This window comes from Erythranthe guttata, chromosome 8, assembly GCF_056151865.1.
Source record: "Erythranthe guttata isolate IM_541 chromosome 8, IM_541, whole genome shotgun sequence".
Classification (NCBI taxonomy): domain Eukaryota; kingdom Viridiplantae; phylum Streptophyta; class Magnoliopsida; order Lamiales; family Phrymaceae; genus Erythranthe; species Erythranthe guttata.
Genome location: NC_142540.1, coordinates 16,998,447 through 17,012,717, shown reverse-complemented (window position 1 = coordinate 17,012,717; position 14,271 = coordinate 16,998,447). Strand labels below are relative to the sequence as shown.

Genomic DNA, 14,271 nt, shown 5'->3' with positions numbered 1-14,271 from the left:
ATTTTTAATTTTTTTTTAATATGCAAATGCAATTAAAAATATTAATTTAATATCTAGAAAAAAAAGCAGAGGAGTTCAGAAAGGTGTCGTCTCCACTATCATCAATCAGAGTTCTTATCTGTCGATTTTGATTGTTTAAGGAATTTCCGGGAATATGGCGGATACTTGTTTGGGTCCCGCGCTTTCCTTTCCCTCCTCAGATTCTCATTCATCAATTATAAATGCCCTAATTCCATCTCCCTTCTTTCTCTCTCATCATCCCACTTTTTCTCTCTCTTCTTCCATGGCGACAACCACCTTCAAAAGTAATAATGCTCATCGCTGTCACTCTTCTTCTGCTTCCGCCACCACTAATTCCATTTCCCCTCAGCCTCAGCCATCTCTGCTTGTTTTTTCCGGTATGATTTCCGATTTATTTATTATTTTTTTAAATAGGAAATAGAGGTGAATTGGGTTTTGGGGTGCAAGAAATTGGGAAATAGGGTAATTGGATTTTGACAATGCTGGGTTGTTAATTTTGAAGAAAAGCATTTGAGTAGTTTCTTTCATTTTCTTTACCTGGCTTCTTGATTTACACCGTTCATAAAGATTTAAAGAAACTACTAATACCATTTCATCGTTTAATGTATATTATATCGAATATGAATCTTTTTGCTTGTGTGTGGCCCTTCAATATCTGTGTGCCATTAGTGTTTCGGTTTGGTTTGTGTACCGAGTGAGTTTTGTGATGGTTCGATACGTGTTGACCTCTTCGTAGGCTTCACCTAACACGTGTTCAATGGCGTTTATCATATACTTATTATATACGTCGCTTCTATTAAGACGACGTATTGAATTTGATAGATTTGAACAAATTTAACTGCTGTCATATTTTGAATTACGGGTCACCCTATTTCTACCGCTGTTTAGTGATCTTTTCTACTGTTTCTAGTGGATCGTTTTCTTGCATCTTTTGAATTACGATGCAAGAAACCATCTAAGAAAGTCTGATAACCAATTATACGGAATATCAACGTGAAATGGAAACATGTCATATTTTCTTCGAAACTATGTAACAACTTTGCAGTGGTGCAGGTGGAACTGCCTTTAATGGTGTCGTTGAAGAGCTCAAAAAGTTAACAACCCGTGTGGCCCACGTTCTTCCCGTTTCTGATGACGGAGGAAGCACAGCTGAAATTGTTCGTGTTCTTGGTAAGTTTTACAAATTTTCTTATAACATTTATTTACCGACATTTGTAGTTTCAAATTCCTGTTATATGTTACTTATTTTGCTGTATATGTGTGCAGGTGGGCCAGCTGTCGGTGACATTCGATCAAGATGTTTGAGACTGTCCGATGAAAGTACTTCCGAAGCTCTCGCAGTGCGGAAATTGCTAGGCCATCGGTTACCTCTCGACGCACAAAATGCGAAATTCGAATGGTAGTGTATAGTAAGAGCAATCTTGCTTCTTGCCGTAAGGGTATTTCCATCTTTTATCGACTAAATGGACAGGTGTCTAATTTTGAGGATCGAACAGGTATGATATTGTTGAAGGGAAGCATTCTCTGTGGACAGGTGTCTCAAAACCGTACAGGGAAACTATCCGATCTTTCTTGGCTTATTTCCAGGATCAGGTTGGCTTAAAAGATGGATTTTTGCAGTACTATCTCATCATTTTTTTACGGAAAATAAAACTATATATTGCAGATCTTAAGGAGGTCCGACGAATCATTTTGCTTCAGCAATGGAAGGTATTCAACGTTTTCTGAGATTTTTCACTTCACTATGTATTTTGCTGCAGTACTTTTCTTGATAGAGTATTTTCTCGATTCCCGATACATTGACCATGTTTAGCATTACTCTTTTTTTCTAGTTTACTTTAGTCCGTTTTTTAAGTTAGATTTTGTCATTCAATCATCGGGTATTAATTAGTTCCTATATAATAATGTTTGCAGTATAGGGAATTTTTTCTTTGCTGGAGCGAGAATATTCTTTCAGTCTTTAGATGCTGCGATTTTTTTGTTTTCACGTGTATCGGAAATCCCCCATGAAAGCCTGGTCCTCCCAGTCATATCCACAAACGATAGGCTCACCTTGGGCTGTGAATTATGGGTACGAACATCTTTTTTAAATGCAAAACATGTTGAATGAATTTAACTGTATTAGTTATGTCAAAACGTTTAACTATAGAGTGTGACTTCTAGGATGGAACTATTATACGAGGTCAAAATGAAATATCTCATCCAACCAATGGATATATGGAGCCCGTAAATAAGGTACTCTCTCTCTCTCTCTCTCTCTCTCTCTCTCGATAATGGTTTGACTGAAGAAAGTTTGAATTGCAGAGTAACTCCTTAGTTCCGACTCTTCATTCGAAAATAAAACGAGTATTTTACATATCAAGTGAAGGCAGCAATTTATTACATGAGGTAATTTATTATTATGATGCTTCTTGAAGTTATTTTAATAAATAGTAGAGAGCTGAAAATTATATTATTAGTAATTACACGAGTTAATTTTACACATGTTATTCGCGAGCAGGTATTTCCATCTGTAAATCCAGCTGTCTTAGAACAGTTGAAGAGCGTCGACTGCATTATCTTTGCCATGGGTTCACTATTTACTTCCATATGCCCATCTCTGGTAACATTCTGAACCAAATAATATGTTTTATTATTTTTATATATTTATTTCATTTTTTGCTGATATAGTGAATTTCAGTACTGCTGTGCTTCGTTTCAGGTTTTACTTGGAATTGGGGAAATTATTTCGTCGCGATCATGCCCGAAGGTAATTTCTTTTAACACAAGTTATCTAAATAAAAATCAATCTGTGATAATGAGGAAAATGGTCTTTTTTTTTTAATTAATTTTTGCTTGTATAAAAAAATTAGTTCGATATAATCACATTCTTAAGTTGCCATTCTTCTAATAATTATGATAATTTGTTTACTAAATTACAATGATAAAAATTGGTCGATGAATACAACTAGCATGAATTTGACGAAAATATTAGTAATGGATTTTTTCTTAAAAAAAAAAAAAATTAATTACCATCACCTATTTATGCTCATATAGTGTGCAGTTTTAATGGCTTGTTCTCTCAGGTACTTTTGTTGAACGGTACGTGTGATAGAGAAACTAGTGGCTTTACGGCTTCTTGTTTTGTCACAGCTATTACAGATGCTTTGAACCGAAGTTCCGGCAATCCTCACAAGTGCCTACAGAATCCTGTAAGTATATTTATGTTGCTATCTAATAGGCGATTTAATGGACGCATTCTTGTCTGAAGAATAAAGAGATTGTAGTAAGAGTTATATAATAAAAACATTTTCGTAGATGTACAAACACTTTCGAGTGTAATAATGATGTTTTCATATCGTTATGCAGCCAAGTCAATACATCAACACAATTTTCGTGCCGAAAGATGGTCAGATTCCAATAGATATTGATTGCTTGGCGGATCAAGGGATCTTTCACGTGGTATTTTTTTTTTTTAATAATTATACAATATCATATATGAGTTTGACGATTTTTGAAGCCCAATAATATAAATGGAATTCCCAGTTATGAAGCTCAAAAATTCTATGCTTCAGTTTTTATCTGCTCTTTTGTGCTAGATGACGTTTATTGAAATTATTAATCTGATGTAGGTAACGGTTGAGTCGATACACGATTCAAAAGCAGGCGTATTTTTCGATCCAAAATCATTAATTCAATCTCTGTCCAATCTTCTGCTGAGGTATATGTTTTAAACCTAGTGTTTTTTTTTTCTTTGTATTTTCCAAAATCATGTTTTAATTAGAGTTTTAAACTATTGTCGAATGCAGTGAGCTGAAGATATGAGTTTGGTTACTGTGTGTACATAATCTGCCTGGAGCTCATTCCTTAATCACTGATGTGCCGAGACATTGTTCGGCATTAGCATATAGGTGTATCCTTTCAATATTGAGTCGACCGGAATCATCCTTTAATTACGAAAAATATAAAAGAGATATTTTAGAATTGATTTTCAGTTTTAATTAGTCCTCTTATTCACTTGGTTTGGTCTTCTTAGCACACATATTAGACTTTAGTATTGACTGATAAAGTCTTTATGGTCACGTCTATGAAAATTACTTGTTCGTATATATTTGTGGAGTCGAAATGTAACCGATCTTTTAGTGACAAAAGACTTCAAAACTCAAGTCTCCTATTCTTGTCTTCATTCAGGTCGAAACCGATGAATTTCAGTATATAAATAAATGCCATCCAAAATAATTTTCCAGCAAGTAAAATAATGATGGGGAAAACTTGTTGTTGCATTCTTGCATGTATAGTCATACTCCTACTCCAAATGTCTTATTATTGCCTAGCCATAAAATATTCAACCACCCTCGAAGCCGATAAATCCGCTCTTCTTGCCCTGAAATCTCATATCACTTTGGATCCTGATAGCATACTTGCCAAAAATTGGACCAATTCGAGCTCTGTTTGTGGATGGATTGGCGTCACTTGCGGTTTGCGCCACAATCGTGTGACTGCACTTGATATTTCAAACATGAGTCTCTCGGGCGCAATTCCACCACAACTAGGAAACCTCTCGTTCCTTGTTTCACTCGATTTTAGTTACAACCTTTTCGGTGGTGTCCTGCCACAACAATTGTCTCTTCTACGTAGATTGAAGTTTATTTCTCTCGAAGTAAACATCCTGAGTGGAGAGATACCATCGTGGTTAGGCTATTTAACTAAACTCGAGCATCTATCTCTATGGAATAACAGCTTTACCGGTTTCATTCCAACTTCCCTCTCTAATCTGACAAATCTACAATTTCTTGATTTTTCTTACAATTCTCTTCAAGGGAAAATTCCACAGGAGCTGGGGAGGCTTCACAATCTGCAGACTTTATTCATCGAATACAGTCATCTCTCGGGTCCTATACCGTCATCCATATTTAACATGTCGGCCCTACAAGATATAGCCTTCTCAGGAAATGAATTGAGTGGCAGCCTTCCAGGTGACTTGTGCAGTCATCTTCCACTCCTTGAAGGAATTTACCTATCGGAAAATCAATTGAGTGGCGAAATTCCATCAAATCTATCCGAATGTTCACAACTTCAAATTGTGTCCATGTCTTACAACTCCTTCAGTGGACAGATACCAAGAGAAATTGACGATTTAAAATTTCTCCAGATGTTATATCTTGGGGGTAACAACTTAAGTGGTATTTATTATACTTCACATTCTTAAGTGGTTTCTCCTTTAAATTCAACCTGGATAAAATCTCAATTGTCATGATGACTGAAACTTCATTCAAGAAAGTTGGAAATCTATGTATTTGTCTAACAGTTGATTTGTATGTTCCATATATATATATATAGGTGTTATCCCGTCCGAGATTGGCAATCTTCAGAACCTGGCTCAATTTGGTATTGAACGAAACCAGATTAGTGGCACAATTCCACAAAGTATCTTCAATATTTCTTCTCTCCAAGGTTTAAACCTACATCAAAATCAACTGTCTGGAAGCCTCCCTAAAGATATCGGAAATCTTACAAAGCTCAACCAATTGGCCATCTCGTACAACAACTTAACAGGTGCGACTGAGAAAATATATTGGAATATTTTCAGTTTCTCCATATTCGCAGTGTTTAATATTTTTTTTTTTTTTTTTTTTTGTAATCTTGACAGGTAGTTTACCGCGAGAAATTGGCAAATTGTACCAACTGGAAACATTAATATTAGGCTCTAACAACCTCACTGGTTTTATTCCATTGGAGATCTTTAACATGTCAATTCTTCGAATCCTTGATCTTTCAGCTAATAGTCTGCTAGACAGTCTTCCAACTAATTTCGGTCACGGGTTACCTGCTCTTGAAGAACTTTACCTCGGAGGAAATGGCCTCAGTGGATCAATACCCTATTCGATCACTAACTGTTCCAAACTCAGAGTTATCGAACTCAGTGATAACTTTTTCACTGGTTTTGTACCTCATTTTCTCGGTAACCTAAGAATGCTTGAACATCTATCCCTGTCCAGCAACAATCTAAGGACCAAATCAACTTCTTCAGAATTGAGCTTCATAACTTCTTTAACTAATTGTCGATCTTTGATTGATCTCATAATTGCTGATAATCCTCTAGAGGGCATCGTTCCAGCTTCCGTTGGGAATTTATCTACCTCCCTCCAAGCATTCATTGCCTCCAATTGTAAAATTAAGGGTATCATCCCTTTAGAAATCGGCAATTTAAGCAGCCTCATTACACTTTCTTTATCCGAAAACGAGTTGTCCGGTAACATTCCACCTACTGTTAGCCATTTGCAAAACTTTCAAGGACTATATCTAAATAGCAACAATCTGATAGGTACCATTCCAGAGGGTTTTTGTGATCTACATAGCCTGGTTGAATTATCTTTAAGTCGTAATAAATTTTCCGGTCGAATACCGGAATGTTTAGGAAATATCACATCTCTGAGAAGTCTCATTCTAGATTCCAACATGCTGACTTCAAGCATACCATCAAGCGTGTGGCGCCTCAAAGATCTGCTGGAGCTAAGCTTATCCTCGAATTCCTTGACCGGATTTATATCTCCGGAAATAGGTAATTTAGTGTCAGCAAACTATATCGATCTATCAATGAACCACTTGTCGGATTCTATTCCAAGCACAATCGGAAATTTAATATCTTTGAGTGGTATGTCTTTGGCACATAATCTACTGAAAGGTTCTATTCCCGAGTCCGTAGGAAAGATGATCAGTTTGGAAAGTATAGACTTGTCTTACAATAACCTCTCTGGTTCAATTCCAAAGTCTTTGGAAAAACTTCAATACCTTGACTACTTTAATGTCTCTTTCAATGCTCTGAGAGGAGAAATTCCCACTGGTGGTCCTTTCGTTAACTTCACTATCGAGTCTTTTAAGGGTAATGAGGCATTATGTGGAATCCCAAGGTTCAATCTTCCACTTTGCAATCATAATGTTTCCAAACACAAGTCAAAGATGAAAAGGGTGCGATTAGCTTTATTTATTCTTGTTGGAGTTGTTGTTTTGGTCTCGCTTATCTCTTTGGCCTTCATTTTCGTAAGATACAGAAGAAAAAATAAGGCAGTCAATGAAATTGATGGGCTGGGAATTCCCACTGTACCAGAAAGAATTTCGTATTACGAACTCCTACAAGCAACTGAACAATTCAGTGAGACGAATTTACTCGGCATGGGGAGTTTTGGTTCTGTGTACAAAGCCGTACTAAGAGATGGGAAGATTTTGGCTGTCAAGGTCTTCAATTCGCTATCAGAAGCTTCTTCTAAGAGCTTTGAAGTCGAATGTGAGGTACTACGAAACATCCGCCACAGAAATCTCACCAAAGTCATGAGCAGTTGCTCTAACGAGGATTTCAAGGCACTGGTACTTGAATACATGCCAAATGGAAACCTCGACAAATGACTATATGCACACAACTATTGCTTGGATCTAATGCAAAGATTGAACATAATGATTGATGTTGCATGTGCGTTGGAATATCTTCACCATGGCTATTCGACTCTCATTGTTCATTGTGATTTGAAGCCAAGCAACGTGTTGTTGGATGAAGAAATGGTTGCCCATGTGAGTGATTTTGGGATAGCGAAATTGTTGGGCGAAGGAGAGAGCACCGTGCACACCGACACCTTAGCAACAATGGGTTACATTGCACCAGGTTAGTTAATATTCTCACTTTCACTCACACTATTTATGTATATTTTCGATTGGATTTCACTTCCGATTTATTGCATTATACGATTGTTGTTGTACAGAGTATGGTTTGGAAGGGCTAGTTTCGACAAGGTGTGATGTTTATAGCTATGGAGTGATGGTGATGGAAACGTTTACGAGAAAAAGGCCGAGCGATGATATGTTCGGCGGAGATTTAACCTTAAAGAGTTGGGTTCAAAGGTCACTTAACAACAAGTCATCAAGTGAAGTTATAGATGCCAATTTATTGAATACGGAAAACGAACAAGCCTTTGAGAAAAACGTGCAATGTGTGTCGTTAGTACTGAAGTTGGCTTTAAGGTGTTGTGCAGAATCTTCTGGTGATAGAATAAACATGAAAGAAGCTCTAATTGAGTTGCAGAAAATCAAGGTCGGTTTCCCCGCCGGGATTAAACCTGAAACAGAGTTGTAAGGCCTCATACAACTCTGTTGTTGATAATCTTTTATCCTAGTACAGCTTCAACAATGTTAATTAAGCATTTATCTACAATAAACTGTGTAATAATTCAAGGAAGAATAATCCTGTATGTGAAGCACTTGATGATGTGTTTGTGTGGTGGTAGATTTTGTAATTTGAGAAAGTTTTTGTAATATTAATCAGTCTGGAAACTCTTGTGGTTTCTAGGTGTGTACTTTGGTTTTGGCCAAATACTTTTGTCTTGTTAAATTATGCAGTTTTTGTTATTGCTTTTGTTGTTACAAAATGGATTGGAAAATGTAGCATACTAGCATGTTAGGCGGATCCATCCTTTAAGTATGTAAATCATTAGTCACAAGTATGATTTATCTGTAAGAAAAAAATAGCTTGGATAGTAATTATCAATATTATGACTGAGTAAACTGCAAAAAGTATCTCGTGTAATTTTAAAATAGTAGAAAATTCCATGTGTTAAAGTTAAATAAACTAGCAAAAATCCCCCGTGATTTTTTTAAATAGCACACTCGACCCATTAGGATTTTAGTCATTGATTGGATGTAAAAAGACAAATATACCCTTCAATAAAAAAATAATATAAAACCTAGAATAGCACATAATAGAGGCCAAACTGAATAAAAAAAAAAGTAGAGGCCGAATTGTAATTTATGTTAAATTTCTGAAACTTACATAAGGGAGTTGATTGCAATTTCCTCAAAAACTATTAAACTTTTTGCTTTTTCTTTTTTTTTTTTTTTAAGAAGAAAAAACCATTACACCTAAATTCTCTTGTATCTTTCTTCAGCCCATTACACTATCTCTTCTCCAACACCACGCCGCCGCATGAACCGGCAATGCAGCAACAATTTCACCAAGTTGGCTGGAGGTTCAATTGCTAATGTCGCCGGAGGTTTTGCAAACTAATTGTGTTGACAAATTAATTATACACAAAACGAACTTTCGAATCAATTAAAAAAATAATTAAGTTTATAATCAATTAAAAAATTACAAAAGATTGCATCCCATAACTTCAAATTGTATGCCCAAATTCAACTCACATTGGGCCCAAAATTCAAATTGCAGGCCCAAATTCAACCTGCATTGGGCCCAAAAAATTTAAATTGCAGGCCCAGATTCAACTCGCATTGGGCCCAAAACTTCAAATTGGAGGCCCAAATTTAACTCGGATTGCTAATGTCGGCGGAGGTTAATCACCATTATTTTCGCCATTGTTCAATTGCTAATGTCGCCGGAGGTCTTGCACCTTCAAAACTAAAATTATTCGAAAATTAAGACGAACCTACTGTGTGTAAATTATATATATTACAGCAGTACTTTTCCTAAACTCTAAAAGGAGATTCAAACCAGTAAACAACAAGAAGCCAAAACTAAATGGAAACTACTACTAAGTGGCAATTGCAAACACACACTTTTGTCTGATACTTTATTCAAATCAATCTTGCTACAAAAAAGTGCTTTTCCAAGCATTAAAGTGATTTTGAAGTTTAAAATTTAGCGGATATAAATATCGAAAAGTCGCTAGAAAACACTCTTTCGATAAGAAGACAATTATCCCAAAAGAAAAAAAAAATCAAGACCACTAAAAAACAGAACTACAGAGAGAAAATAAAAGTGATAAATTAAAAGCAAAGAAAGAGGAAAAAGAGAGCACGTGACAAAACATAAAAGAAAAAAAAGTAAAGCATCATGTGTGAATGATTTGAGCTTATGGACCAGACCATCAATAATTATCTAGAAATAATTCATTTTGGAATTTCACTATATATATATATATATATATATATATATATATATATATATATATATATATATATATATATATATATATATATATATATAGAATTATTCACTCAGACAAACAAGCGTTTATATATAGAAGCTCAAAGTAAGTCATGGAGAAAACAGGTTATTCCACTCTTGCTGCATATACATTCCTACTTATGATTCTTTGCCAAATGCACTCTCTTGCCTTAAGCTCTACAAATAGCCTTAGCCTCTTCACAGATCAATCTGCTCTTCTTGTCCTAAAATCTCGTATCACTTTGGACCCTTTTCGTATTATTACAACCAATTGGACCAACTCAAGCTCTGTCTGTAGCTGGATCGGCATCACTTGCGGTTTGCGCCATAATCGAGTAACTGCGGTCAATATTTCGGATATGGGTCTTTCAGGCATAATTCCACCACAACTAGGAAACCTCTCCTTCCTTCTTTCACTCGATTTTAGTTTCAACCTTTTCGGTGGTGTTCTGCCTCAACAGTTGTCTTTCTTACACAGATTGAAGTTTATTTCTTTCAGAGTAAACAACTTGAGTGGAGAGATTCCACCGTGGTTGGGTCTTTTAACTAAACTCGAGCATCTGTCTCTACGGAATAACAGTTTTACCGGTTCCATCCCGAGTTCTCTCTCTAAGCTAACAAATCTACGGCTTCTTAGTTTTGGTTACAATCGTCTCTCAGGTCAAATACCAACAGCCATATTCAACATATCAACCCTGGAGGGTATATCTTTCAAAGGAAATGAGTTGAGTGGTAGCCTTCCAAGTGACTTTTGCAGTAAACTTCCACTTGTTCAAGGAATTTACCTATCTCGTAATCAGCTGAGTGGCGAAATCCCGTCAAGTCTGTCAGAATGTTCGCAACTTCGAGAAATATCACTGTCTTACAACTCATTTAGTGGGCAGATACCAAAAGCAATTGGCAAGTTAAAATTTCTTCGCATTTTACATCTCGGGCGCAACAACTTAAATGGTATAAAATACTTCACATTCTCTTTCAACTAGCATTATGATTTTAACAGTTGATTTGTGTGTTCCATAGGTGTTATCCCGTCCGAGATTGGCAATCTTCAGAACCTGGATGAGTTAGACATTGAACGAAACCAGATTAGTGGCACAATTCCACTCAGTATCTTCAATATTTCTTCTCTCCAACTTTTACGACTACATCGCAATCAACTGTCTGGAAACCTCCCAAAAGAAATCGGGAATCTTACAAAGCTCAAACGCTTGGGACTCACAGAGAACAAGTTAACAGGTGCGACCGAGAAAATTATAACGGAAGACTTTCGATATTAATAGGCAAATGTTTAATTTTTTTTTAAATCTTGACAGGTGTTTTACCGCGTGAAATTGGGAAAATTTACCAATTGAATACATTAAAATTAAACACTAACAGCTTCACTGGTTTTATCCCATTGGAACTCTTTAACATGTCAAATCTTCGAATTCTTGATCTTTTAGCTAATAGTCTGTCAGGCAGTCTTCCAACTAATTTGGATCACGGGTTACCCTCTCTTGAAGAACTTTACCTCGCAGAAAATGACCTCAGTGGATCAATACCTGATTCGATCACTAACTGTTCCAAACTCAGAATTCTTGAACTCGGTGATAACAACTTCACTGGTTTTGTACCTCATTTTCTCGGTAACCTAAGAATGCTTGAATTTCTATCCATGTATAACAACAATCTAAGAACCGAATCAACTTCTTCAGAGTTGAGCTTCATAACTTCCTTGGCAAATTGCAGATCATTAATTACACTCAGAATTGCTAATAATCCTCTAGATGGCATCATTCCGGCTTCCATTGGGAATTTATCAATCTCCTTGCAAGAAATAATGGCCTTCAATTGTCAAATTAAGGGTATTATCCCTCCGGAAATCGGCAATTTAAGCAACCTAGTGAAATTTTCTTTAAACGAGAACGAGTTGTTCGGTAATATTCCACCTACTGTCAACCATTTGCATAAGCTTCAAGGATTATATTTAAGTAACAGCAATATGAGAGGTTCCATTCCAGAGGGTCTTTGTGATTTACACAACTTGGATAGTTTATTTTTAAGCTGTAACAAATTTTCCGGCCAAATACCGGAGTGTTTAGAAAATATCACATCTTTAAGATATCTCTATCTAGATTCCAACATGTTAAATTTAAGCATCCCATCAAGCATGTGGCGCCTCACAGATTTGTTGCACCTAGACTTGTCCTCAAATTTTTTGAGTGGAATTATACCTCTAGAAATAGGTAATTTAGTGTCAGCAACCCGGATCAATCTATCAATGAACCAGTTGTCAGAGTCTATTCCAAGCACAGTCGGAAATTTAATATCTTTGACGAACTTGTATTTGGCACATAATCGATTGGAAGGTTCTATTCCCGAGTCGATGGGGAGCATGATAAGTTTAGAAGTTGTAGACTTGTCTAACAATAACCTCTCTGGTTCGATCCCAAAGTCGTTGGAGACACTTAAATATCTCGTCTACTTTAATGTCTCTTTCAATGGTTTGAGAGGTGAAATTCCCAACGGTGGTCCTTTCACAAACCTCACTATGGAGTCTTTTAAGGGCAATGAGGCATTGTGTGGTGTTCCAAGGTTCAATGTATCTCTTTGTCGTAATGCTTCCAATCACGGGCCAAGGATGAAAATTGCACATTTTGCTTTATTTATTATTTCCGGGATTGTTGCATTCATCTCGCTCGTCTCTTTGGCATTCGTCATCTTGATTAGATATAGAAGAAAAGATAAAGCAGCCAATGGAAATGACGGGCTATTGTCTACTGTACCAGAAAGAATTTCCTATTATGAACTCCTACGATCAACCGAACACTTCAGCGAGACGAATTTACTAGGCCGTGGGGGGTTCGGTTCTGTTTACAAAGGTGTTCTAAAAGATGGGAAATTTTTGGCTGTGAAGGTGTTCAATTCACTTTCGGAAACTGCTTCGAAGAGCTTTGATGTCGAATGTGAGATACTACGCAACGTCCGTCACAGAAATCTCATCAAAGTCATTAGCAGTTGCTCAAACGAGGATTTCAATGCATTGGTACTTGAATACATGCCGAATGGAAACCTCGATCAATGGCTATATTCCCACAACTACTGCTTGGATATATTGCAAAGATTGAATTTAATGATTGATGTTGCATGTGCCTTGGAATATCTCCATCATGGCTATTCGACACGAATTGTTCATTGCGATTTGAAGCCAAGTAATGTGTTGTTAGATGAAGACATGGTTGCTCATGTGAGTGATTTCGGGATAGCAAAATTGATGGGCGAAGGTGAGAGCACTATGCACACCATCACCCTAGCAACAATGGGTTACATTGCACCAGGTTAATTAATATTCTCACTTTCACTCATACTAATTTTATATATTATCGATTGGATTTCACTTTTGATTTATTGAATTATACGATTGTTGTTTATAGAGTATGGTTTGGAAGGGCTAGTTTCTACAAGGTGTGATGTTTATAGCTATGGAGTGATGGTGATGGAAACTTTTACTAGAAAAAGGCCAAGCGATGAAATGTTCGGCGGAGATTTAACTTTAAAGAGTTGGGTTCAAAGCTCAGTTAATAACGAGTCATCAAGTGAGGTAATAGATGCCAATATATTGAATACGGTAAACGAACAAGCCTTTGAGAAAAACGTGCAATGCGCGTCATCAATACTGGAGTTGGCTTTGAAGTGTTGTGCGGAATCTTCTGGTGATAGAATAAACATGAAAGAAGCTCTAACGGAGCTGCAGAAGATCAAAGTTCGATATTTCCACCGAGGTTCGATCTGAAACCCCAAGTACCACTGATGCTGTTAATTATGTCCTGATACAGCTTCTACAATGTTAATTAAGGATTTATCTACAATAAACTGTGTAATAATGAAGGGAAGAATAATTCTGGATGCATGTTAAGCACTTGTTTGTTTGGTAGTATATATTTCAATTTGAATAAGTTTTTGTAATGCGATATGATGATGGTTTCTAGATAACAAATTGGAATCCAAATTGTAATTACAGAAACCATAAATCTGGGGTTAAATTGTAATTTCTCCAACTATTGTAGTTTATTTGCCACGCCAAAAAGCATACATCACTATATAATTTCCACAAATTAGACTGACTTTTAAATTCAAGTCTACGAACAAGTCCCTACAACTCGGCCGGCCAGGTAAGTAATTGTCTTGTCTGCATAATAAATAATAAGATAAGATGTAATTCATACAAAGTTCTTTTCCTTCTTCCATGATTCTTTAGTCATACATTTTTATCAAACAATTACACACTATTCAACACGTTAGAGGTGTCTTCATCAGCATTGACTGATAATTAAAGTCTTTAA

At 36.3% G+C, this 14,271-nt stretch overlaps 4 protein-coding genes across 5 annotated transcripts; all 4 read left to right on the top strand.

Moving 5' to 3' along the window:
• The first annotated feature begins 40 nt into the window (after positions 1-40).
• MEE18 (maternal effect embryo arrest 18) lies at positions 41-4,004 on the top strand. 2 transcript variants are annotated; one of them, XM_012974860.2, is made up of 14 exons: positions 41-398; positions 1,075-1,191; positions 1,288-1,420; positions 1,518-1,614; positions 1,688-1,731; positions 1,936-2,092; positions 2,185-2,256; positions 2,326-2,409; positions 2,522-2,623; positions 2,723-2,770; positions 3,087-3,212; positions 3,370-3,462; positions 3,633-3,721; positions 3,810-4,004. In XM_012974860.2, exons 1-14 carry the CDS (start codon positions 155-157, stop codon positions 3,823-3,825), a joined length of 1,422 nt encoding a protein of 473 aa, XP_012830314.2. In that variant the 5' UTR covers positions 41-154; the 3' UTR covers positions 3,826-4,004. The 2 variants fall into 2 exon arrangements, with proteins under 2 accessions (XP_012830314.2, XP_088678208.1); XM_088822082.1 differs by lacking the exons at positions 3,633-3,721; positions 3,810-4,004 and having other exon boundaries at positions 58-398; positions 3,087-3,286.
• A 254-nt stretch (positions 4,005-4,258) lies between these two features.
• On the top strand, positions 4,259-7,657 carry LOC105951177 (uncharacterized). Its single transcript, XM_088822081.1, has 3 exons — positions 4,259-5,183; positions 5,341-5,556; positions 5,651-7,657. The coding sequence occupies exons 1-3, from the start codon at positions 4,259-4,261 to the stop codon at positions 7,402-7,404; spliced, it is 2,895 nt and encodes a 964-aa protein (XP_088678207.1). The 3' UTR covers positions 7,405-7,657.
• LOC105951178 (receptor kinase-like protein Xa21) lies at positions 7,435-8,362 on the top strand. The gene is made up of 2 exons (XM_088822078.1): positions 7,435-7,657; positions 7,755-8,362. Exons 1-2 carry the CDS (start codon positions 7,435-7,437, stop codon positions 8,123-8,125), a joined length of 594 nt encoding a protein of 197 aa, XP_088678204.1. The 3' UTR covers positions 8,126-8,362.
• A 1,624-nt stretch (positions 8,363-9,986) lies between these two features.
• LOC105951558 (uncharacterized) lies at positions 9,987-13,899 on the top strand. The gene is made up of 4 exons (XM_088822079.1): positions 9,987-10,900; positions 10,970-11,185; positions 11,263-13,266; positions 13,363-13,899. The coding sequence occupies exons 1-4, from the start codon at positions 10,042-10,044 to the stop codon at positions 13,719-13,721; spliced, it is 3,438 nt and encodes a 1,145-aa protein (XP_088678205.1). The 5' UTR covers positions 9,987-10,041; the 3' UTR covers positions 13,722-13,899.
• The last annotated feature ends 372 nt before the right edge of the window (positions 13,900-14,271 follow it).

Coding starts and splice junctions, on each gene's coding strand:
- MEE18 (XM_012974860.2), top strand. CDS start 155: ATGGCGGATACTTGTTTGGGTCCCGCGCTTTCCTTTCCCTCCTCAGAT. Junction 2,257..2,325: donor ATATGGAGCCCGTAAATAAG/GTACTCTCTCTC, acceptor TTTGAATTGCAG/AGTAACTCCTTAGTTCCGAC. Junction 2,410..2,521: donor GCAGCAATTTATTACATGAG/GTAATTTATTAT, acceptor ATTCGCGAGCAG/GTATTTCCATCTGTAAATCC.
- LOC105951177 (XM_088822081.1), top strand. CDS start 4,259: ATGATGGGGAAAACTTGTTGTTGCATTCTTGCATGTATAGTCATACTC. Junction 5,184..5,340: donor TGGGGGTAACAACTTAAGTG/GTATTTATTATA, acceptor ATATATATATAG/GTGTTATCCCGTCCGAGATT. Junction 5,557..5,650: donor CTCGTACAACAACTTAACAG/GTGCGACTGAGA, acceptor TAATCTTGACAG/GTAGTTTACCGCGAGAAATT.
- LOC105951178 (XM_088822078.1), top strand. CDS start 7,435: ATGCAAAGATTGAACATAATGATTGATGTTGCATGTGCGTTGGAATAT. Junction 7,658..7,754: donor AATGGGTTACATTGCACCAG/GTTAGTTAATAT, acceptor GTTGTTGTACAG/AGTATGGTTTGGAAGGGCTA.
- LOC105951558 (XM_088822079.1), top strand. CDS start 10,042: ATGGAGAAAACAGGTTATTCCACTCTTGCTGCATATACATTCCTACTT. Junction 11,186..11,262: donor CACAGAGAACAAGTTAACAG/GTGCGACCGAGA, acceptor AAATCTTGACAG/GTGTTTTACCGCGTGAAATT. Junction 13,267..13,362: donor AATGGGTTACATTGCACCAG/GTTAATTAATAT, acceptor TGTTGTTTATAG/AGTATGGTTTGGAAGGGCTA.